This window comes from Opisthorchis viverrini (genome assembly GCF_000715545.1).
Source record: "Opisthorchis viverrini unplaced genomic scaffold opera_v5_29, whole genome shotgun sequence".
NCBI lineage: Eukaryota > Metazoa > Platyhelminthes > Trematoda > Opisthorchiida > Opisthorchiidae > Opisthorchis > Opisthorchis viverrini.
This window is the reverse complement of record NW_008751685.1, coordinates 1,632,491-1,655,768: the sequence shown is the minus strand read 5'-3', so window position 1 is coordinate 1,655,768 and position 23,278 is coordinate 1,632,491. Positions and strand designations below refer to the sequence as shown.

The 23,278-nt window shown below is 44.7% G+C and overlaps 2 protein-coding genes across 2 annotated transcripts in view; one reads left to right on the top strand and one right to left on the bottom strand.

Moving 5' to 3' along the window:
- Positions 1 to 5,911: 5,911 nt before the first annotated feature.
- On the top strand, positions 5,912 to 15,272 carry T265_02408 (hypothetical protein; the record flags this gene model as incomplete). Its single annotated transcript, XM_009166641.1, is given in 5 exon segments — positions 5,912 to 5,969; positions 5,984 to 6,174; positions 9,057 to 9,265; positions 9,306 to 9,481; positions 15,103 to 15,272. The coding sequence occupies 5 exon segments, from the start codon at positions 5,912 to 5,914 to the stop codon at positions 15,270 to 15,272; spliced, it is 804 nt and encodes a 267-aa protein (XP_009164905.1).
- Positions 15,273 to 16,522: 1,250 nt separating this feature from the next.
- Positions 16,523 to 23,278, bottom strand: part of T265_02407 (hypothetical protein) — a gene marked incomplete at both ends in the record, with an annotated part of 28,035 nt that continues 21,279 nt past the window's right edge. The window contains 3 exons of the mRNA XM_009166640.1: positions 16,523 to 17,037; positions 18,356 to 18,723; positions 20,976 to 21,264. Of these exons, the coding sequence (XP_009164904.1) occupies positions 16,705 to 17,037; positions 18,356 to 18,723; positions 20,976 to 21,264 (990 nt within the window). The remainder of the gene's footprint in view (positions 17,038 to 18,355; positions 18,724 to 20,975; positions 21,265 to 23,278) is intronic.

Below are 23,278 nucleotides of genomic sequence, written 5' to 3'. Positions count from 1 at the left end.
CTTGAAAGAGACGGACTCAGCAGTATGCTGTTGCCACACATATGGTTCCCAAGATATGTCATCATCATCATCATCATCATCCGGCATGACATCAGTGTTCAACACCGATGCTTCACTGCCCAAGATATGTACTCTTTACTGGTTGTTGGAGGAATCGTGGGATAGGTTTTGATAGAACTAGAGCTAGCCTATCGAAAGTCCATCTCCTGTCCACGTGACCCTTATTGAGCTGGTGCACAGAACTACTAAATTTTCGATTTCTGGAGGTACATATTGTGCTCCTGTTTAGCCCTTTCTCGAATACGGATGTGGGTCTGCGTTTGGCACTGGAAAGTATCGGGTAATCCTCCCCATTAGACTTGAGAGAGGAGAAGTTCGATAAGTTGCGAGCTAAAAAGAGATCGTATCAAATGTTCTGACGCGCCAACGCCTCGATAAACAGATATTAACTAGCGGAGCTTCTCCGAGATGACTGAAACCATACACAATTCAACAAGAGTCTGATGGAAGTCTTTTTCACAGACTGGCCTTTAGGGGGTGAATAGCCTCTTGGCAGGAACAAGAGGGTGTCAACGAGGGTATTTTACCAAACACAGCCGAGAGCAGATAAGAAATGCGCAAACAAATTAAATAGCCGGCCAAAAGGCAGGTCATTTCCCATGATTTTACCGATCCCGTTTAACATAGTCCACATATCACTCAAGAATGGTGGTTACCTGTGATTTGGTAGACACATTGCTTCCAAAACAGTATGTTACTTGGTGGCTGGTCAGGTGATCACTGATCTGTCCACCGGACTTGGAAATGAGCTTGCAAACATGACGTCATCAATGTGTGTGAGCGATTCCTTCACTTTTGTTTGCGTTTATATAGTTTCTAGAGAGTAGTAACCATTCGCTACCCAAGTGGGAATACAGAAACCTCACATCCAAACTACGAAACTTTGTAAGCTGATTGTCAAGGTCAGCGAGTGAATCATTTCCAGTAGGCTATTTCATGACATTGCGCGAAAAGCTAGTAAGTTCACCTAGCTAATCCCACCCATAACCGTTATCCCCGGGTGTGCACTCGTTACGAACGGTATCCACAAAATCAGCTAGTACTGCTCTAAGGAGAGGAAGTAGTACCACCAAATCAGGATCCACACTGACAATGTAACACAAGGCTACAATCGAGTAGGTGGATAGCCTTTGAGTTACTGATGTCGAAAGTTGCCAAAGGAATTATTTGTGCTTACCTGGACACCAAAATGAAAGATATATACTCAAAGGTGAAATTTCCCTGATCAGTGATATTTTTGAAGAACTACTTGCCATTCTTACTGAATATGGTTGCTATAGAACTAAATGATTACTTTTTCATAAAGAAAACTACTCACAAGGTTACTGAAAACTCTTCGACAGCACACGACCGGGTTCGCTCTTCTTGGGGCACATCAGGTAGGCGCAGTCCCCGAGTTTCCGTCAACCTTATGTTTTACATGAACCTGATGAGCCCCAAGAAGGGCGAAACTGGTCGTGGGCTGTCGAAGAGTTTTCAGCAACCTTGTGAGTAGTTTCCTTTATGAAAAATACACTGCGATATCTCGAATGTCGTGCCAACTGAATCATGAGGCGGCCTGTGTGAAGCACATTCAGCTGTAGTTTCCATGAAGGAAAATACTCACAAGGTTGCTGAATATGGTTGCTATAGAACTAAATGGTTACCTCTTCTTTTCTCCCACAAAACGGACAAATACCGCGCATGGCCACAAAACGACTCGGTCGACGATATTTCATCGGATCTGAGACCCAGCTCTATCTAGGAAGCTCTCCCAGCATCCGAAGAAGAAAGATAAGGAAGGCCTCCTGGGAAACCAGTTTGGATAACTGGCGGGAATTCAAGGAGACATAAGATTCCTTTATGTGAAGCCTTGAACAAAATAATGAGACTAGGTGCCATCTGGACAGTCCAGGTGGCTAGGCTCGTTATCGGCCTAGCATGTGAAAAGAAAATGTGGGAATCCACAGTAGCCGAAGTCACAGTAAATGATATTTTATGACTTGGAATGTCACTCCTGTGGTGGGTAATCGCCATCTGATTACAATGAGCAAAATGTCGACGCAAGCTTTCAACATCTGGACGAATAACGGTCGGCTGTTTCTGTTTTTGGTAAGGGGAGGTTGGATACAGCCTTTCATCGCCTACAATGCCTAACCAACAGGAACATGGGTACAAAATACTTCCATTTGCACACGAATTTGGTTTTGATTGGAGACTCAACCGAATCTGGCTGAATGGCTCCTTTTGGACCGAGGGTGCCGTATCATATTGCTCCATATTTCAATCGATGTGATATTCGAAATATCCCACCTCATTGTCCAGGTGTAACACACTACTCATAATGGTGTTGGAAACTATTGGACAGTTCGTGATTGGGTTCACTCTTCTTGGAGCTCATAAAGTAGGCGAATTCTGTCCAGTTTTGGATCAACTAGAGTATAAGTTTGGCGAAAACTCGAGAATGGAGCCTACTTGATGAGCCCCCAGATGGGACAGGCTTGTCACGGAGGTGCTCACTCGCAGATTTCCGCCAGACACATTCGGCTACAAGTGACTGATCCGCAAGGTGATTATCTCTATTTTGGACAGGACATAGCGCCAGTTATCCTTCAATACCGAAAACCACGTCAAGTGGCCTAGCATTGATCGGTTTCTTGAATGACAACTGCTCAGATGAGAATTTCAGTGAAATTATTGTTCCGAGCTACGTGAGGAGATTTGATAGTTTTCGGAATGATAATTGGTCCAGTGATTGAAGCTGATCTATGCGACAAAGCGCTTCGGCATATGTGATTTCATGAGATATTAACCAATCGTTGACTTTCTTTGGCAGTTGCTTCTAACATACAATTAGGTTAGTGGTGGACTGGTCCAGTAACTGTGAGATTTATGCGAAGAGTTTAGCAGCCGAGGTCAGACAGCACACACACTATTTGAGATACTCATATGGCTACTGTGTACATAGGGATTCCAGCGATTTATTGAGTAAAGTAATGGGAATATCATCCCTTATAATTTTAGTGGGGGGAGCTGTCAATTCAGGCCGATACTACGGGCGCAGTATTTTCTTAGGCGGGAAGCCTACGTGCGTAAAACAGTGAGTTCCAAGGTCATATTTCTTCATTCATCGACAACCATAAGTATATGCCATAAACAGTAGATGACCAATCAACGGTTAGAAACAGTTTGGTGGTGACCCCCGCATTGTCAGCACTTGAACACGGCAAATTACTAGCTTTTCCACCACTGTTCCATCTTCAGCAATGCCATGTTCCCAGAAATCGATATAAAAGACTTCCATCTCCCCAAAGAAATCCGTTCATTAATTCAAAACCATGGAAGTTCAACAAGTCACAGACAGCATTGTTTGCAAATTTCATTGGATGTTCATATACGCACACTCCTGATTGGTCGGCTCTCTGATTGGCACTGAGGTGAAAGGGGCCGATCGATATCTGTTCAAAGGCACGGCCTGTTGCACGATGAATGGCAATAGAAGCCTGCAGTAAAAATTGCCGTAACTTGATTAGGAAGCGGTTTCTGAAATCCGTATTTCCATTGACTGCCCATGTTATCACGTCGTACAGTGCTGGTCTCACCTTAGGTCATATGTGGTTCTGTAACCGCGCACATGGACCACAGTTTGATAGTCACCATACTGTCTGTCTCAGGTTTTCGCTGCTAGGTGTCAGGCTGAATTTGAAAAAAGTAACGTCAAATCACATTATTATTCTTCATAATGTGGAAAAAAGTTTTCTTTTCACATCTTTGTACCCGACCACTCACTGCTAGCTACCAGCGTAACGGTGATACTACTGATGGGTGAGGCATGCGAGTAGTATGTTTTCCTGTAAAGTCGCTTTGCGTCTCTTGAGAAGTGAGATTTATTGCAGAATTTGTGGAGTCGCTTTGTAGCATTTGCTTGAATTTGAGAAACAGTCAATGAATATACAGGAAAGTTCAGGAAGACGCGTTCAAAAGAAGATGGATATTCAGTTTTCGTAAATAAGATGCAAATGAGAGTTTTGCTTCCCTGTCCAATAGTCTGTAATTGGTCAGTTGGCATTTTCTAATGAATACCTTCACTACGAAGGCCGTCTTCTTTTCACCAGCTCACCAAAGCTCCGTGGGCCCTGAGCGATTACCCACCATGCGTGTCCTGTCACGGTGAATCGTTCAGCATCAAGGACCAAACGTAAGTGGAATTCAGTCGAATATCAATAGTGGATATCAATACAGTGATCATTTTCTAGATCAACATGTATGTTCGCAAGCTCGTTGGAAAAGAGTTCCATAGATCCGCTACTAGTCGAAAGAACGATCGTCCAATCAGCGAAAATTCTTCTATTAGGTTCGCTCTCTTTATGAATGAGAGTAAACGGATGTTAGTGGTCGTATCTGCTGAAATTCTTCCCCGTTTGATTTGAGGTCCACGATTGAACACAGTCCGACCAAAGTTAGACGGTCATACAAATATGGAGTAGATGTGGCAGTAAAGACCAATGAAACCTGACACTGTTTTTTACGTACAACAAACTGTTCCGCACCCTGAAGTTTTTGAAATAATACTGATATAAATCGGACCACACTGCATCCTATTTTACACTAAATAACCATATAGGTCCTACTGTGAATGGTCTGGGTCAGTCGTCCATGCAGTATAATCACTAAACCGCCCACGCATTTACCCCTTCCTACCTTATTTGGCAGTGATAATCAATAGGTAGTGCATATTGTGAGTCTCGGAACTGTCTTCAGCCTTTTTCTTTCGGTCTCATTTCCTCCAATTTAAGCGGGCTAATGTGGGCTCATGCTGATGCTCAAAATGCCACATGGTAGTAATGACTCTGCTTAGGATTTTATTTGCCTCGCTCTGCAGACAGTCTCGAAATGGCTATCAGCTTCCTAATGCCTTGCGTATCAGAAATGTTGTCCTGTAATCAATTACTAGTGTTGTGAACGTTGGGGACGTTACCGGCTTCATGTCGTCTAAACTTTTCCCCGCATTTTCCCAAAAATTTGTTTTTTTTTGAGCTCTCAAAAGAGCCTAATCACGGGTACACCATTCAATTGATTGGCCAGGCTAAATGGCTCACAGACTGACTTCGGGAACTGGTGTTGTACGGACATGAAAACCTAACAATTAGACTGACGTTAGTTATGATAAGCTGCGGTTGGAACCCTGAGTACTATTGCTGATTTGCCAGTTGTTCAGGTACTCATAATCACTATGGAAATTTCCGAACCAGCCAACTTGCCGAACAATTAAACACGGTGCGCACGGACGTCCCACGCTACCTAAACACGCCACAGCTCGTAACTATAAAAGACAATTCACATACTTCTTGAAGAAATTCAGTATGATAAAACTGATAAGGACAGGTTGCTTTACTGATTGACAAAGTGGCCTAGTTTCATATTAGAAGCCCAATAAGGTTGGAAAGTCTGAAGTCAGAAACACGGTTCTGCATGGTTCTTGACTTCAACCCTGCTTTTTGCTATCGAAAAGATGCCCTCAGCACCTGGAGTGACTGGTGGAATTGATCCACATGTTTCAACTTGTTTCTACGGTTTCTGCATCATACTACCTCTCCCATAGTCTTCTAGAACTGTCTTGTACATACCATTGAGTTCAAAATAGCAAAATTTACATCAGTATTGAAACACTGTGTGCCCCCTACTGGTGAGACTCACTTTGGACAGTGAAATGTGGATGGATAGACTTTATCAAAAAACACACCAAAAGCGACAACTCTACTCTGTAATTATGGTGAATGCAATGAACAAACCAGTTATTTACTGAGAACCTGTGAAAAAAATAGGCTTTCTGCATATTCATTTGTTTGACGAAGAAAGTACAACTTTTCAAATGACTCGTTCATTTGTTTGGGTTGATTTCAATCTCGAAAATGGAACTGAGCTCAGAGGTGCTCTACTTCAGATATAGAGCCGGGCTTACATGCAATGTCGTTCAGCTGTAGCACCCTTTCGGTGCCTAACTGCCATGCTACCCTAAGGAAGCACGAGTGCTGGGATACTGCCAGGTTGCCTAAGCCTAGACAGGGAAAGTCGACAGGCAGAGGTTGGGTTCGAGCCAAGGGCCTTCCGGTCAGTAAATTCGCAACCCAACCCGTGAGTCATCTCGCCCCCACATGCATTGATTCAGAAGTCTTATCGCTATGCTCGCTTCACTAGGAGTTGCCTAGGCCATGTCGTATCTATCCTTCTACTCTGCATCAACAGCGATATTTGGTTATCACTACGAGCTACGACGTTCTGAGACCATATCTTCAAAGAAGGACACACAGAGCTCAGAGTCACTTCAGGGTAAGTGAGCCCTTCTATACCGTTGGTGACGGTCAAAACTTTTTCATGGAACGGAACAATCCCATCCTGTCGACAAGAATCGAAACGTTGAAAACAAGACTGATCGCCTAGATTTTATTTGTTCCAATTTCCAATCATCCCCACATTGGGCGATCAGTCACACCAACCTGACTACTGACCCAAAAACTGAGTTGTTTTTTTTGCTGACCTCTAAACATACTGACCAAGTCCAAGCCGACGCTGTATTCATCAGTTCCAATTGGGTTAGGAAACCAACACTAAGATGCACTCGGGCCGATAAATCAGCAAGACCGTTTTGTAAAATGACGTGTCGTCTCCTCACACCCCCCGACGGATATCCCGAGAGTAGATGAGAGTACACATAATAAAACTAAACGGTGGAAAACTTTCACTTAGCTTAATCCAGCCTAAACGTGTGAAGCTACCTGAATCAATAAAAAAAATCTCAAGACCACACGCACCTGTCCACAGATTGCTCACGGCTGTGTTCACATAGGCATAAACCCCACGGCGGGTGACCTGAACCTTTTCGGGCGCTCTTCATCCATTCGGTGAGTTGATCCAGGCAGACCACCTAGGATCAGATCAGGTTAGTTTTCCAATAGCATATGTGCAACCAAGCTTTCCCAAAATTGTTGTGTTCGATTAATCTTTCATATGTCGGTGCATTTCGATGCTCTTGATTAACGTGAAGTTTGGTAAAAAATTTGTATCACTGGGCAGTCATTCTTTTTCATCCAAGAGCTCTTGCAGACCAAGTGAGTAAATGACCGGTCAGGATAAGGTTCAGTTCGGGTATCTCTTTTATGAAGAAGGCACGAAATCAATGTAGAATGTCTTTTCACAGTTTTGTTCCGTTAGGGTGAGTGCCTGTTTTATCACCGATGTATAGGACACTTTGGAAGAGTGCTCTACTACAACGATCCGTGTCATATTTCAGCCTCACAATTCGGTTTCTGAAAAAAAGAAGGAATCCCTAATGAGTGGCATGTGAACCTCTGGTGATGAACAGCTTTTTGACCAATTTAGAGAAACCGTCCTGTCACCAGAGAGAAGCAACAAACTTTTGAGCTGCTTAATGGAGTTAATTTACACAGTTTGCCATTTTTTTGCATTTTTGCGGGTCTCGCATTTATCATCTTTAAGCCGGAATCCTGCACCGGGAGCGCTACGCCTAGCTTTGCCCTAGCCCGTAATCGATTGGGCGGATAATAGGGCCGCTTCCCGGTCCAGCACCAAGGCGAGCTCTGATTGGCCAAAAGTGTGGGCTCAACAGCCAATCACGATCCAAGCTGAATGCTAGTCCAGGTTTACGAATTTACATAGTGTTGTCGCCCCACTCTAAATACGATGGTTTTGGGTGTTTAATACAACTCGTGAACCCTTGTTGTTTCTGTCGAAAACGCTAGTTTGGAATGATCTGACCGAGAACTCAAGCTGAGGCATTGCCGTTATTACACTTTCCCAATCTAAGTCCTAGTTAAATCCAATGTGCACTGGCTAACCGACTATGCTAATCATATTTTTGCCACATGAAAGGGTGACCGTGATATTTATCCACTAGGAAGAAAAGAGCAGAAACTCAAAAAATATAGATTTCCTGCTGTCTTTGGACACAGTTTATACTGAAAAAGCCAAGAAGAATTGTACAGTTGCTTCATCCTTGTTGGGAATCGTCAGCAATGCACACTTCACGAAAGTTAAAGAGGATCTGAATGCATCTCGGCCCTTCATTATATACTGACTTCACTGCTAGAACGAAATTCCTATTGAAAATCCCCGAGATTCCAACGTCACCATCACTCAATAAGTAGCTCAGAGGAAAAATATTTCCACAAGATGAGTGGAACTTTTTGCTGAGAAGCTCTTACCCAAGGAGTCAACCAGTAAGTGACTGTGAGTGGAGGATGAGTGAAGCCATGTTTGGTCTATATCAGAGGTACTCACACTGTCGATCAGGCGCTCGTTGCCTGATGGTCAAGTAATCAGCCACCGACCGGAAGGTTTCAGGTTCGGAACTATCCGAGTTTTATGAAATGCTTACTGCTGGTAATTTCCAATAAGGATGAAACAGTTGTACAGTGCCTTTTGGTCCTTCAGCATAGATTGGCTCCGCTGACAGGACGAGCTCTCACTTCCAGAATTGCCGAATCCCATGACACCACATCAATGAACAATTCAGCTGTAAAGCCCAGCTGCCATGCCAATTGAGGGAAGCACGAGGCTTGAGATACTACAAGTTTTTCCCAAACCTAGACAGGAGCAGTTGACAGGTTGGGTTCAATCCATGGGAACCTGTAGTAACGGTATTTTTCTCAGTTCAGTTCTCGGTCTGAGCTTCCCAAGCTAGCGCTCACGTCAAAACAACCACCAAAGGTGCACAAGGTATAATAACTGTTACGTTTCTGTCACGCAGCGAGCAAACAATATGATAATGCGGATTGTGGCAATACTCTATCCCCAGCTATGTTGCTTGATCCAGACTCCTAGCACGGCGGATAGTAAGAAGACGAAAACCTCGGACACAAACTTTAATAATCCAACAACACACGATCAACAGGCGATGCCCGGAGTTTCCGAACCCAAGTCAGTGGAAAAAATGGTATCCTGTACGTGGTCGGATTTAAATTTCCTTGGAGTATCAATAGGCCATTGATTTTTCATAGTTTGACCTTGAAGATGCCAGGAGTTTCGCTAGCACCATAAAAACACAGCGTTTTCTGGGGGATATTGATATCCCCAACATTAACGCCCAACACGGAGTCAGGAACACATCTACAGCGCTTCATATATGTAGCGTAGGCGGCAGTAACTTTCTGGAAGTTTTGACGCGTTCTGGATGCTCCATTGGCAACCGACATTCGGCCAATACTGGGTCATGATTAGTTGCTGCGTCCAGACTTTCGACCAATCAGATCTCGGCCTGATGCCGGACCGACAAGCGTCCCGAATTTTCGGCCAGTCTTGCGTGGGATGAACTTCTCGGCCGTAGCAGCACCTGAGTGTGAGCGGTCAAGAGGGATCCGTGCGGATTTCCGCCCCACAGTACTGTATTCAGTAATTTTGTGCCTTAGCCACTTCAACATTTCAAGTAAGTCGATGGCTGAGTGTTTGTAGGGATTTCACTGGTAACTGATAAGTGAAATCGACACCGAGTGGTCGGTGATACGTCTGAGGAGACGATTGTGGTAAAATATCCTGGAGGCTAACCATGTAGCGTGCTGTGACTCTCGTGATCGTGCTGGAGACATGAGGAAAGGAATCGCAGTTCAAGCGTTAACCGAATCCACCCAAGTGAAAGCCTCTCGGGCAAGACGTGGCTTGACCTTGCGTGAACATATCTTAATTACTGACGATAGAAAATTGCGGTTACTTCCTGTTTGATAGGAAAATGCACACTGATATCAGTAGATGCATAAAGTCCTTACTCACCGAAAAGTCAGTTCAGAAGCAATCTAGCAATAAAGAGGCAAACAAAGGAAGAAAGAATGGACAGTTTTCTTCCAAAGTATTTGCGACAGCGCCTGTGCAAAGTACCCAGAAATGCGTCATCTGCTTTCGCCTGTTATAATTAGCATTTCGAGACTACAAACCTACTTACTGATTCGTCCATCTCGGATAGATAAGATGAACTGCTCCTTATGAACGCTTTTCACCAACTGGGTGAGTAGTTTATTCTGATACTCCGTTTCTGCAGAAGCTCCGTCTGCTTCGTTGTGCTTTCATTGTAATTTTCTATGGTTGGGTTTGCGCACCAATTAGTTGACAGTTTATCAACCGAATAGCTCTCAGAAAACATTTTTTCTGAATTAGACGACTTGTTTTACCGTCTAATTCAGTTTGACGACTCTACTCCCAAGCACGAAACTGAGCTTTCAGATTAAACTGAATCAATGTAGTAGGAAATTTCTGTTGTTACATCTCGCAGTGAAGTTTTGAGTGCATCTACACTACTCAAAATGCTACTGAAGTGATCTAAGACTTGCTTGGCCTTTGAGATGCAAACTATCACAGACTTGAGTGTACTACATTGGTTAACTTAGTCTTTGGAGCGAATTCTTAGGGGAGAAATTGACTGAGTGAAAGTCAGTCTTATTGATCGAATGGTTCGCTAGGCATGTGCCTTTGAATGTGTTTAATTATCTGACTATAACCTAACCACGTTGCCTCAAATCCTAATCGGACGGAAGCTGTCAAAAGAAAACATGTTATGCTACTAAATGCGAAGACGGTCATCATGTTACCATACTCAATAAGAGTAGCTGCTCTTGGACCAGTCGTACCTACTTAGTACCCATACTGGGGTTTCTACTGACTATCGAATTATGCACAGAAAACAGTTTTGGGAAGCTTTGTATGACATTTTCGGGGTAGATTCACTTGGTGTAGTGCATATGGTTCGTGCTGATCACCTACTCAAACGTAAGTGACCATCAGAGGAAAGGACCGAGACGGGACCACGCGTGAAACTAGAGGGATAGCAGTTTACGGGGTATGGATCGAAGAGGTCAGATTCAAAGTTCATCTGAACATCGATCAATCAGAGGTCGACCCGGCAAACTTACAATCAGAACCAACTATCCGAACGACCAGTCATATTCGGGGGTCTTTGACGATACCCGCCCAACGATGCACTAGTGAAGTGGCTTCGTTGAATAAATCATGCACCAAATACTACCTGAATCCCGGCCTCAAAAAATGATGTTTACTGCAGCTGCCAAAGATATGAGTAATGCGCGAAACTCCGTATCAAACCAGTAGTACGGCTTATACAAACATATTGCGATGAGGCGAATCGATGCTAGACCAAGCTGTCGTGCCCCATTGTGATCCGTTCCAGTCCTGAAAATCAAAGCGATGGTTGGATAAATGAGAGGACTGTTGAAAAGGAACCATTCGATTGGCCGTCATGCTTCCAATATCCCATACTACTGGCACTGTCTTGTGAACAGTCATATCAATGCCGAGTGGTTCGGCGTACGTGAGCACCTGTATTCACACAAATGAGATGCTGGCCTGCATCGAAAGTCCCACACAGGGGGCTGACCCGGGGGAAGATGGACTACCGCTTAGGCTCGCCAAGAAGCCTGCTCCTCGACTTATCTTTACACAACTACCTGAATTGGATAGCCTACCTGTCTGTTTGTTTCTAATTACTGCACTCACGACTGTGGAAGCCTGTGCAGTCCATAAGACAAGAATAAATGGTTTGTGCCCTCACAATGTGGAACCAAGCAATTGGATTTTCAAAGTTGTTGGTCAGGTGGATGTTGATCTGCTCACCGAGTTTCGCGATTGACTTGAACAAGTTCGTCACCATCAATGCGCATCTGGGTGGGTACTTCTTCTCCGCATGAGTGCGTCTATATAGCACGTGGAGATTATGTTACCCTTTCACGTGATCGGCTAAGCGGAATCCGGGAGTTCTCGTGAACATTGCTGTGACGCTATCAGGGGTCCTAAGTAAAGTATCTCCTAATAGTTTCCCTATGGTAGCACCTCTTTTAGCATATAGATAAAATATGGTTTACGAGAGCACTTCGAATAATGTTCCGTCTCCATTTCTCGCGGTCTATTCGGATCAACCATGTGGTTTGATTGGCTCAGTCTCTTCGCACGTATTTGGTCCGCAATTTTGTATCGCATCACTGTCTTCCTTCGTGTTTGGACGAGTGGAAACGGTTATCTTCCACGATCTAGTGAACCTCTCCAATTTAAGGCTGTTTGACAATGCAGAAGTGAGTACGATCAGTACTCAAACGATTTTTACAGGGTACAAAACTTTGCCCTAAGAACCTTGGAGACAGCGACTATCTGGGTTCAAAAGCCCCAGCTGATTCACTCCAGCCAAATACGGAATGAAAGTTTTTGTCAAGTTTGTTTTTGAAACTATTGGAGTAAACCGCAGATATATACGCCGGCCTTGAAAAACGGTGAACCTCGGTTGAAAGGAAGTGGAGCACCCTTGGGTGCGGTGTTGCCAGTTGACCAACCAGAACTAAGCGGTCACACGTTATTTTTGGTATGAAAATAACGATCTCATTTGCACAGTTCTTGAATACTGAACATCCTAAAGTCCCACTCTCAACTCTCCCGGACGTTCTTTGAATTTTAAATGATAATGAACGAACACTGCAAATCAGTTCCATAATTCCCTACCGACCTTCCATCGTGGATGACACTTTGGCCAGACACTGCTGGGATGATTCATGAGTAGTGCACACACACACACACACGAAAGTAAAGTGTCGGCTGATAACAGGGGTTTTCAAATGAGTGTACAGTTAGGTTTCGGATAACCGAGTGTTGGACAGTTAATGCTCGAGTCTGAAGGAAGCTTCTTAGGATTACATACCTTTTGACATCAGTAAGACTTTCATATGGTTCATTCGCTTCCGCTGGAACTGTAAGCGTCGCCATACTACCTCAGGGAGTAGTCAACATTGGATAAAGTGGTCAAGGAAAGTACACTTGTTTTTCGTTAATCTTCCCCCGAATTCCATTAATTTTCTGTTTGCGAGATTGAATTTGACAAGCCTGTTCTAAAATCACACCGTATTCAGTAAGAATGAAGTCGAAAAGATTGTGCACCGTGAGTGACGTTCATTTAGTTTGCTTATTGGTGGATAAAAACACAACTCTAAAAGCAGATTTTTATAATACAACCTGGGTGACCGTCGTCAAGATCAAAGTAATCCCAAGGTCAAGTTTGTTTCAATTAACAATTCGTGTTCACACAGAGGAGAACACTCACTTCGGCGCGTGTAGAATATGGGCGAACCAAGAGACAATGGGTGGAATGTCGGTGAATTGAGTAAAAGGTATGAACCGGCGCCATATGAAGGAACGGACAAGGGCGAGAGCAAGGACCACAGTGAGGCAAGACTCAAAACCATATCCTTCTGGATACAAAGGATTGCTTTTAATATCACACGTTCATTCCGGTGCAAGAATGACTCTTGATTGACGGAAAACAAGTCGGAATGAGATACACTCATTTACAAATCAATTTGGTTTTCACGAGAGACTCAACTGAACTTCTCGTTTATGATATATATGAAAATATCCTGCGAGATCTCGAAAATCGTGCCAACTGAATCATGAAGCGGCCTGTGTGCAGCACATTCTGTTGTAGAATATCATAAACGAGAGATTCAGTTGAGCCTCTCGTGAAAACCAAATTGATTTGCAACTGAGTGTATTTCTCGAAAACGGTCCAATTTTGGTTCAAGTAGAACGTAAGGTTGACGGAAACTCGGGCACTGCACCCACCTGATGAGCCCTAAGAAGGGTGAAACCAGTCGTGGGCTGCCGAAGAGTTTTCAGCAACCTTGTGGGTAGTTCGCTTTATGAAAAGTTGTGTACCAGGGAGTTTGGTGTAGTAATGAAGTACTTTGCACATAGGGCTTTTCGGCTTTGAAAGGCGAACTGAACAGGTGTTCCGCAATGCGGATCGAAGCTTTTTGGGTCCTCAGCTGGGCCAGAGTGGAAGACCTGGAAGGCTACCGACGTTGCTGTAAACCCTGAGCTTCAGTGTCACAGGTGTGCAGAAGGCATGTTCTGTGAAGCCGCATGGCCGCACTACAATCACAGCATCAAGACAGTCTCTCCGCCGTGTTAGAAAAGACGTTGGTTTCAGACACGATAATTTATGCAGCAGGGCTCCGAAGTTATAGGATCGCTCATGACAAGTCTGCAGCAATTAGCGAAATTCACTCGTTTTCAAACAAATCTGGTTTTCCGAGACTCAACTGGAACCCAGCTGAATTTATCGTTTACGATATTTTAGGCGCCTACTTGATGAGCCCCAACAAGGGTAAAACCGGTCGTGGAATGCCAAAGAATTTTCAGTAGCCTTATGAGTAGTGTAATAAACCTCCGGAAAGTTTTAAAATTGCCGTAAACGCTCGTCGTTATGAGGTCATTGATGCAACCGGAAAATCGCACCAGGGCTTTCGGTTACATAGATGAAAATTTCCACAGAATAGACCGACTATTCTATCGTTGGGTCCAAAGAACTGGTACTGAATTCTACGGTTGACATCAAAAACGCGGTTTGTTCTAAGGGAGAACAGGGTTTCGAAAATGTTCAAGTTTCATAGTTCCACGTGAATTTCAACCTAATCTCACATCAATACTTTGGTATTCAAGTAAGGAACAATCTTGATGGAACTTCGGGGACTCGGCCTACTTGATGAGTCCAAAGAAACCAATGGTGAGCTGTCCAGCGTTTCCATCGATACCAAGAGTTGTATTGAATTATCTGGCCACTAATGTATATTCTCTGAAATTCACACAAACTCGGTTGAAAGGGCACTCCACTACAAACAATACAATATGGCATACTAGAGGATGACACCAGCATAATGAACATTTTGGGGGTCATCAAATTTCAACGGTGAATTTCGACCGATTGCTCAAACACAGTTTAGGCTGAGAAGTCGAAATTTCGCCGAACAGTTGTTTTATTCACCATCTAGTGGAATCACCCGGGAGAACCGAGCTTCCAGTCTTCCGGATGGGAGCTTGATCTCATGACTATTCAGAAACCAGGGCTGATTTGACTTTTTGGATAACAAATCATGTTTGCAATGTGTCGGAATATTGGTGAAAAGAAAGAAGGCCTTCGCCGCGGAGTTATTTGTTAGAAAATGCCAACTGAACAGTTACAGACTATTGGACAGGGAAGCAAAACTGTTGCTCAAATCTAAGCAAATGATACAAAGCGACTTCACAAACTCCGCAATAGATCTCACTTTTCAAGAGACGCAAAGCGGAGTTACGAGAAAACATACTACTCGCGTGCCTCCCCCATCAGTAGTGTCACCGTTACATTGGTAGTTCGGGTGGCCGTTGATCGATTCGCCGCGCTTGATCATTAGCTTGCAGAAATTTCGTCACCAATCGATGAGATATCATCAGTGCACAGTTGAATGAGTCCCATAACGGCTAGAAGCCGTTATTGCCGAGAGTACATACTAATTTCATTGGATTCTATCGATGCATCTAGGTTGTTTAGGTACTCTAGGTTCGTGGGACCGATGAAACTGAGTCCTTCAACCAGAACGTTCTGTTCCACTTCTAAGAGAGAGATTCTTCATCCAGGCATCTTTGCCAATATTTCACTTCCAGCGTTTTCCAAGATAAATACTGTTTTCAGCGGTGGAGCTCAGTCTCTGTTTCATAGCAATGCTGAGTTTTGTAGAAGTTTAGGTCTCCTGATGTTCGCTGACCATCCTCTCGCATGTTACAACACGATTGTACGCATCTGTGCGCATCGTTAGTCTAACCATCAACATGGCATTATATCCGTCAGCGGCTTGAGATTTTGGGTGATTCAGCGGTGTTCATTTGGAAGAATACAGGCATTTGTGAAGGAAGTGAAGCTGTTATTGTGTGGAAGTCCGTCTGCAGACGAGTCTCACACTCTCGAGCTGCTTTGCGCGCTCAACCCCCGGAGTTGTCGGCACTGATAATCTCTCCTCGGCTGGTAAGCCAATCGCCCAACCCTGTTAATCGACCAACGACTGTCTGGTAAAGTACAAGTAACAACTATCTCACTTATAACGAGTTTCTGAAGCAATCGTTTCCTAAATTTGTAGGTCTGAGGAAAGGTCACTGTTTAGGTCGCTAAGAAAAGCAATGTACCGCAAAGACCAGACCTGACTAACTGATGGTGTGCGAGGGGGTTACACGTGAACTCCAGGACCGCGACCAACGACTGGTGGATCGTCGCTCGGAAGCCAGGTATCCTACAAAATATCACCTGACTCCAATGACGACATCACGACAAAGGAGTTTCACCCAACAAAAAAGAACACGGACAGTGCCATCATTAACACAAAAGTACAGTAATATGGACGCATGGGCTATTTGAATGCCCCTCCTTTTCGTGTGCGAGGGGGTTACACGTGAACTCCAGGACCGCGACCAACGACTGGTGGATCGTCGCTCGGAAGCCAGGTATCCTACAAAATATCACCTGACTCCAATGACGACATCACGACAAAGGAGTTTCACCCAACAAAAAAGAACACGGACAGTGCCATCATTAACACAAAAATACAGTAATATATATATATATATATATATATATATATATATATATAATACAGTAATATTTGAATGCCCCTCCTTTTCAATGACAGATTTTGTAAGAGAACAGGAACACAGGTGGGAGTGAACAGATTTATCGAGAAGACAAAATAGTTGCGGAGAATAACCGGTCACAACCTAAAGTGTGGGGCGCCCAACAAAGGGGCCAGTTGCGAAGTTCTTACTGAAGAGGCACACCGGACTGACGGTGGGAGGTCGTCAATCGGACAGGTGAATAGACTCCGTCAGTTGGTGGCACAGTTCTGAGGCACGGTGACGTTCACGAGCAGAGACCAGAGCATCTCGTGTGAGGTCTGGTGCAATCTGACCCAAACGACCAAGTACTCGAGCTACCGCAGCTCTAACCGGTTCGCTAGCATCGTCCAAATGAGGCATAACTCCGGCTAGGAAATCCTGGACAATCGCTGAATGTACCGGGTTTAGTGTGCGCCGCTTGGAAGGTTCCGGCTGGACAGGGTTGGAATCACATACCAACATTTCGTGAACAAGCCGGAGCCAAGCATTTAATGTTTCCGTGACTAGCATTCTGACCTGACAAAGAAAATTCGACGGATTCAATAAGCAGAATAGTGGCTCAAAATAGTACGTAACATGAAAGCACAGAAAACAAGTTCCATTTAGGCTGGACGCAGAGGACCTTGGGAATTACGTCATACCGCCTCAGTGGATCAGGTCTGATTCTGTTGAATGAGGTGGACGGGTGTGCAAACTTAGTCTATTGAACAAGTTGCATTCACCTCACACTCGTCTGAACGATTCTGCTGTTCTGGCCTAGATAAGGGAGGATGAGTACTGGATTCGAGCTTTGCTCTTATTAGAGCCAATCAACATAGACCATGCAGGTATCTAAAATCCGGACATCTTAAATGCGAAGCCAGCGCGTTACCAAGACTGCCAACGCACACTGGATGCATCTGACTCATCATGTCCGAACAGGTGAAAGTGTTGACGTTGCGCGACGTGATAGGCTTGCCCGACGCCTCGAACGTCAACTCGGTGGTTGTTTTAAACGGAGATTTTGTCTTTTAAAGAGAGCCACTTATTGACTCGCATGTACCGACTTCCTAGTCAGGTAGCACCACGGACTCTGGAAGGCTGTCGGTGGATTTTGGCTAGTTTCAGGCATTACTTACACAAAATCCGGACAGGAGTTGAACTGATTTACGATCAACCCATGATTCCGTCAACCATGGAGCTCAGCAAGTGCGGATTCCTTGCCAGCTAAGTACTTAAAGAAAAACGCTTATCTGATCCAATCTTTATCGAGTAGATCAGAGAAAAGACCGGAAAATCCGGAAGTCCTGGTGCAAGCGCCCGGCTGATCCAAACATCAACTACACAATAATCAGAAGTATCCACGAAGACGTGTTTTGACGGGCTCATAAAGAGAGAAGAACGAGTGATTTAAAGACCAACACTGAAGCGAGTGACTGCAAAACAGTGTATCCTTCTGTATCAGTTCTATTTTAGGGCTAGGAATTCCGGATGATGAGAACGGAATCTGTTACGGCAGCTACAACCACTGAACAACAAGGACGCGGTTCTTACAGCTAATAATGATGACGATGATGATTAGCTTGTGAAAGGGACGAGATGGCCCAAGTGGTTAGAGCGCGAATTTACTGACCAGAAGGTCCGTGGTTCGAATCCGACCTACGCCTCTCGACTTCCCCTGTCTAGGCTTGGGCAACCTGGCAGTATCCCAGCCCTCGTGCTTCCTTCGGGTGGCATGGCAGCTAGGCACCGGAAGGGGGCTATAGCAGAACGCTGTGAAAGGGTCTGTTTGTGAGGTATCAACCGACCGATGAGAATGAAAATAATAAGGAATAGTCGACAAAGAAACACATACCGGGTCTTTCGCATCATTCAGGCGTCGGACAAGATTGGGGTAGAAGCGGTAGACTTGATCACCAAAGGAGTTTGGAAGTGGACACAAACTGGCCGGTTGTTGATGGTCGTTTCGGTCTTGTATGGCCGTAACGGGAGACAACCAAGATGGTGAAGACAGAAAGCTGGGAATATCATCTCCACGGACCATATCCGAGGTTGGTGGTAGCAACAGACCATTGAATAGTATAGTTAAGTTTAGACAAGCCATCTTTCTGGTTGCTTCCAAGTCGTCTTCGAGTAAACCACCTAATCGCGTTAGCAGCAGAGACAGAACTTGTGCGGGGAGACCTGATAGACTGCTTGTTCGAACAGGTTTGACACCTTCATCTGAAGTCCAGGGAAAGAATGGAGGGGAAGAGAACAATCTTACGTTTAATGTCTAGACGTAACAAACCACACATAAGGTTACTGAAAGTTCCTCGACATTCGATGACCGGTTTCGCCTTTCTTCCGGCTCATCAGGTGGGCTCAGTCTCCGAGTTTCCATCAAAGTTATGTTCTACTCGAATCCAAATTGGACGGATTTATACAAATAATCTCATTTGCACACAATTCTGGCATTTACAGGAGACTCAACTGCATGCAGCTGAATCTTATAGCGGTCACTCTTTAGTTCCTTGCACTTAATCGTTTATCATGGTTCGCCTGATACGACCTAGCGCACCACATTCAGTTAAAGCGGACCATCAAAGACGAGAACTTCAACTGCATTCCAATGGGTCTCTTGTCTAGATCGAGTGAAAGTACTTGTCGAAGCCTTGCGTGATCCTCACTGTGTCTGGTTGGAGACACTACAAGATATGACTGCCAACCGATGTCAATGGCGTTCTTGTTGTCAGTTTCTATGAAGATTGCCTGAGTGAGCGTCTGGAGGTATGGGCACCTCGGAATGATTGTGGTAAGCTAGCACTAAGTCTCTTCCCCGTCCATCTTTACTCTTTTCTTTACAATAAGGTTTCCAAATAAATCATGGTTGTAGGGCAGTGAAGCATCGGTGTTGAACACTGATGTCATGCTGTCGATGATGATGATGACATGTTAATCCCCAAATTTGGCGAGAAAATTAAGCTACTCAATTATCAAGTAGTGTAACTTTTAAACAACAATTGATCATTAGCGAATATACACTCATCTGCAAACTAATTTGGTTTTTCGAGAGACTCACCTCGAACCCAGCTGAATCCCTCGTTTGTGATGTTCTCAGGCAACTGAATGTGCAAGTGAGTGTATATTCGCTAATTTCGTGCAATTCGGTTTCAAGTAGAACACAAGGTTGACGGAAACCTGGGGACTGCGCCTACCTGATGGGCCCCAAACAGTGCGAAACCGGTCGTGGGCTGTCGAAGGATTTTCAGCAACCTCATGAGTAGTACTATACAAAGCAATCGATCATCTTTGTATGTTACGGCGGTTCCAAAGGGCGAAAGGAGGCTGTTGAGGGTGAGGCAGAACGAACTCGTAAAAGTGGAAGTGGGGGGTGGTGACCAATTCGAGTGAATTTTCGGTTTACCAAACCTCCGAGTCCAAATGTCACCCAGACTCAGTCCAAAAAGTAATTAGATTTTGAAATGCGAGGTCTAATTACATCGAACATGAGCTGGGCGGATAAGTCCACTCTGAAGTTTACTTGCGCAAGTTTCATGGATATCTCCTTGGCAGCCAAGTACAATGAGCAGGAAGTCCTTCCCCAGGTGTGTTTTTAGCCTTTCCATGTGTCCCAATTTCCAATATCACAACCTTGATAACCGTGAATCATGCAGGGAACGGGTCGCGTGCGAAGTCGCTTCATGCAGTGGACCGGTGGGTCGTAGTTCTTTAGTGAGTGCAAACAAACCGGTAGGGTCTAACGTCGTTAGCCTAGGTATCAGACGATGCCCACCTGACAACGGATGTTTTCGTGTCCCCTCCATGATCCCTGTAGGAAGTTTTGGTTTGCTGAGCAGATAACAACGTTGGTTTGCCCCAAGTTGACTTTGACAAGACCATTGTGATTGGACAGCCTCGCATCAAACGGAAAGTAGTGAACAACAGCTGCCAAAGTGTGTGGTGCCTTGGAACCACATCATCATGTTGAGCTAAGAATCTTGTTCAAAAGTTCGCGTCAGAACTTTCAGTCCCAGGAGAAATTAGCTGACCACTGTCGGGATAAATCAAGCTTTCGGTTAAAGCGTTTCCGTTATCCAACTTAGAGGGCGATGTCTCGGTTCTAGTCAACGCGTTCACTTCTTAGTATCGACAGACTCCACATCTTGAAAGCGACTGTCATCCATCCACCCACGGCAATAGACATTTTTGTTTACAGTTATTTTCCTGATTTGGGCCACTACAATTAAAGGTGTTGTGCCTTTCCGGGATAAGGCGAACCTCTGTGTCTGGTAAGGAAAACAGTTGTGCAGTATTGAGATGTCCTTTGTTTGGAAGGACCTCCACTGGGATATTTTACAGCACGGACGTTTTTTACAACAGTCTTCATATCCGCCCATCTATAAAAAGGGAGAATGAGGGTGTTACGTATACGAACTGAAAACCTCTACAGCTGTTCCGTCCCGATAAAATGCCATGTTACTTAGTCAACATACCTCTCGAAGGAGCTCTGTCTACTTGGAGGGCTTTTGGACCCAGCAAGCGTTTCACCGATTCTATGTGGTCAGCAAGCCACAAATCCAAGCGGACTTCTTCCGCTGTCCGGCTGTCTGTCTCGGTTTCCTCAACATCGTAGGTACTTGTGGCCGCAGCGAGCAGAGCGACCAGGCAGGTCACAGCTGCCTTACGCATGGCTTCTGCTGTTCGACCAGCTCTCCAAACACATGCCGGTAGGACAAGTTGGGTGAGACAACGGTTCAAGTAGGTTGGTGATGCGAGCACGGTCTGGGAGAAAACGGGGAAAAAAGACTTTCTGATCAGCGCAGGTTCACTGGAACAGTGCTGTCCTAAATAATTGACACACACAGCATTCCAAAGGTGTAATTAATAGATGTCTCTAAATTATGAGTTGTTGTGGTGCTGGTGACGCAGTCAATAAGCTACTCGTAATAATGGATAAAATATATCAATCGTTCAGCTGTAGCACCCTTTCGATGCCTAACCGCCATGTCACCCGAAGGCTGGGATACTGTCAGGTTGCCAAAGCCTAGACAGGGGAAGTCGAGGGGTCGGGTTCGAACCATGAACCTTCCGGTCAGCAAATTCGCGCTCTAACCACTGAGCTATCTCGCCCCCTGAGTATGGGTGATCGCTTCCAGAACATCATATAGTCCAGGTTTTCTAAACGAACAACCAGGAGAGCTTCGTGTAGGGCAGTACCTCCGAGAACGTCAAGTGGATCAGACAGCTTTTTATCACTCATGGTTGGTTGGATGAGTGTTTGTGGATTTACTCAGATTGGCTGCAAACTCGGTCATCTATAAGTAGCTAAGGAGATTGTCTGAATGTAACACACTACTCATAAGCTCACTGAAAACTTTTCGACAGCGGTTTTCCACAACTCACAGTAACCACAGAATGAAGCAGTTGAAATCGGATCATCAGGTACGACAATACACGGAGAATGTGGTCAACCCTAGGTCAACTGAAAGGCTTTTTTCTAGTTGAATTTTAGCCGGATGGATGTGGTCGGATCGACTTCGTCACTGTACCAGTTTCGGCCTAAAGTAATCATAAACAAAGCTCAGATCACATTTGCAGTGGGATAAAAAAATAGCCGGACAAAACCCACGTCCTGGAATCAGACAACTGATATTGCATGCAAACTATAAAAAACCTGGGTATGGGGCAATGCCTTTTCCACCTCATATCAGTTCGGAAATCTCGCCACTCCATGCCTTTTTCCAACGCACCTCAGAGTGACACTGACAGGAATACCGCTTCATTAAATACGAAGCACTTACACCTTGACTGGAGGCCTAATTATGTTAATGAATGGGCAAATTATCACAACATATAAGTTACTAAGACTTTGATAAGACATATTGGAACATCAGTAGCTCGGGCGCATTTACAGGTTTTTGAGCAGGCGGCTGTTGATCTGTTTGATAACCTTGGCAGTTGACTTTCAAGTGCTTGCGAGCCACAAATTATCAATATAAGTTACTAAGACTTTGATAAGACATATTGGAACATCAGTAGCTCGGGCGCATTTACAGGTTTTTGAGCAGGCGGCCGGCTACTTTCAAGTGCTTGCGAGCCAACTACCAAACTCAGTGAACAGATCAACAAACATCCGGTCAACAACCTTCAAGACGGGCACGAAGATCCACACATTGAATACTTCATGCTGCCATTCGTTGCCGTGGCTGGATAGCAACGTCAGATAATTTAGCAGCACGTGGTGCTTCACGCCATTCGCATAATCAAGAGCCGGCCCTGCTCCATCTTTCGAAGATGTTGGATTGGATCACCTGCAGTCAAGATACGCATTAACACAATGAGCGTACAAAACTGAGATGGTATGTTCCCTCAAACGGCAGTGCAAAGGACTCGGCCAGATGGCTTAAAAAGCTGTGGAGGCTAAGGGTCAGAAAACATTATCGTAATTTTTCTTGACGTGACGGGACCGTGAGGTGATCCCATGATGGCTGTTGCCATTACTTACTTTTTGGAGTGTTTTTAAACTAGCCGCTCAAAATAGTATTGTGAATTTTCTGCACTGAATTCTAGTGACATTTTTCACATGCAGGCCAAAATCAATCGAAATTCTAACCAGGAGTGGAGCAATTGTGAAAAACATGGGCGATACTATTGTCCTGTCGCTGCGTGCGGCGTGCATTGGTTTCAAAGGGTTCACAGAACTTCAAACTGTGCAAGCTACTGTCACACACGTGAGTAGTCAGAGGTTAAACTTGAAATAAATATGAACGGAGTTATTTTAGCCAAAACCAGATGC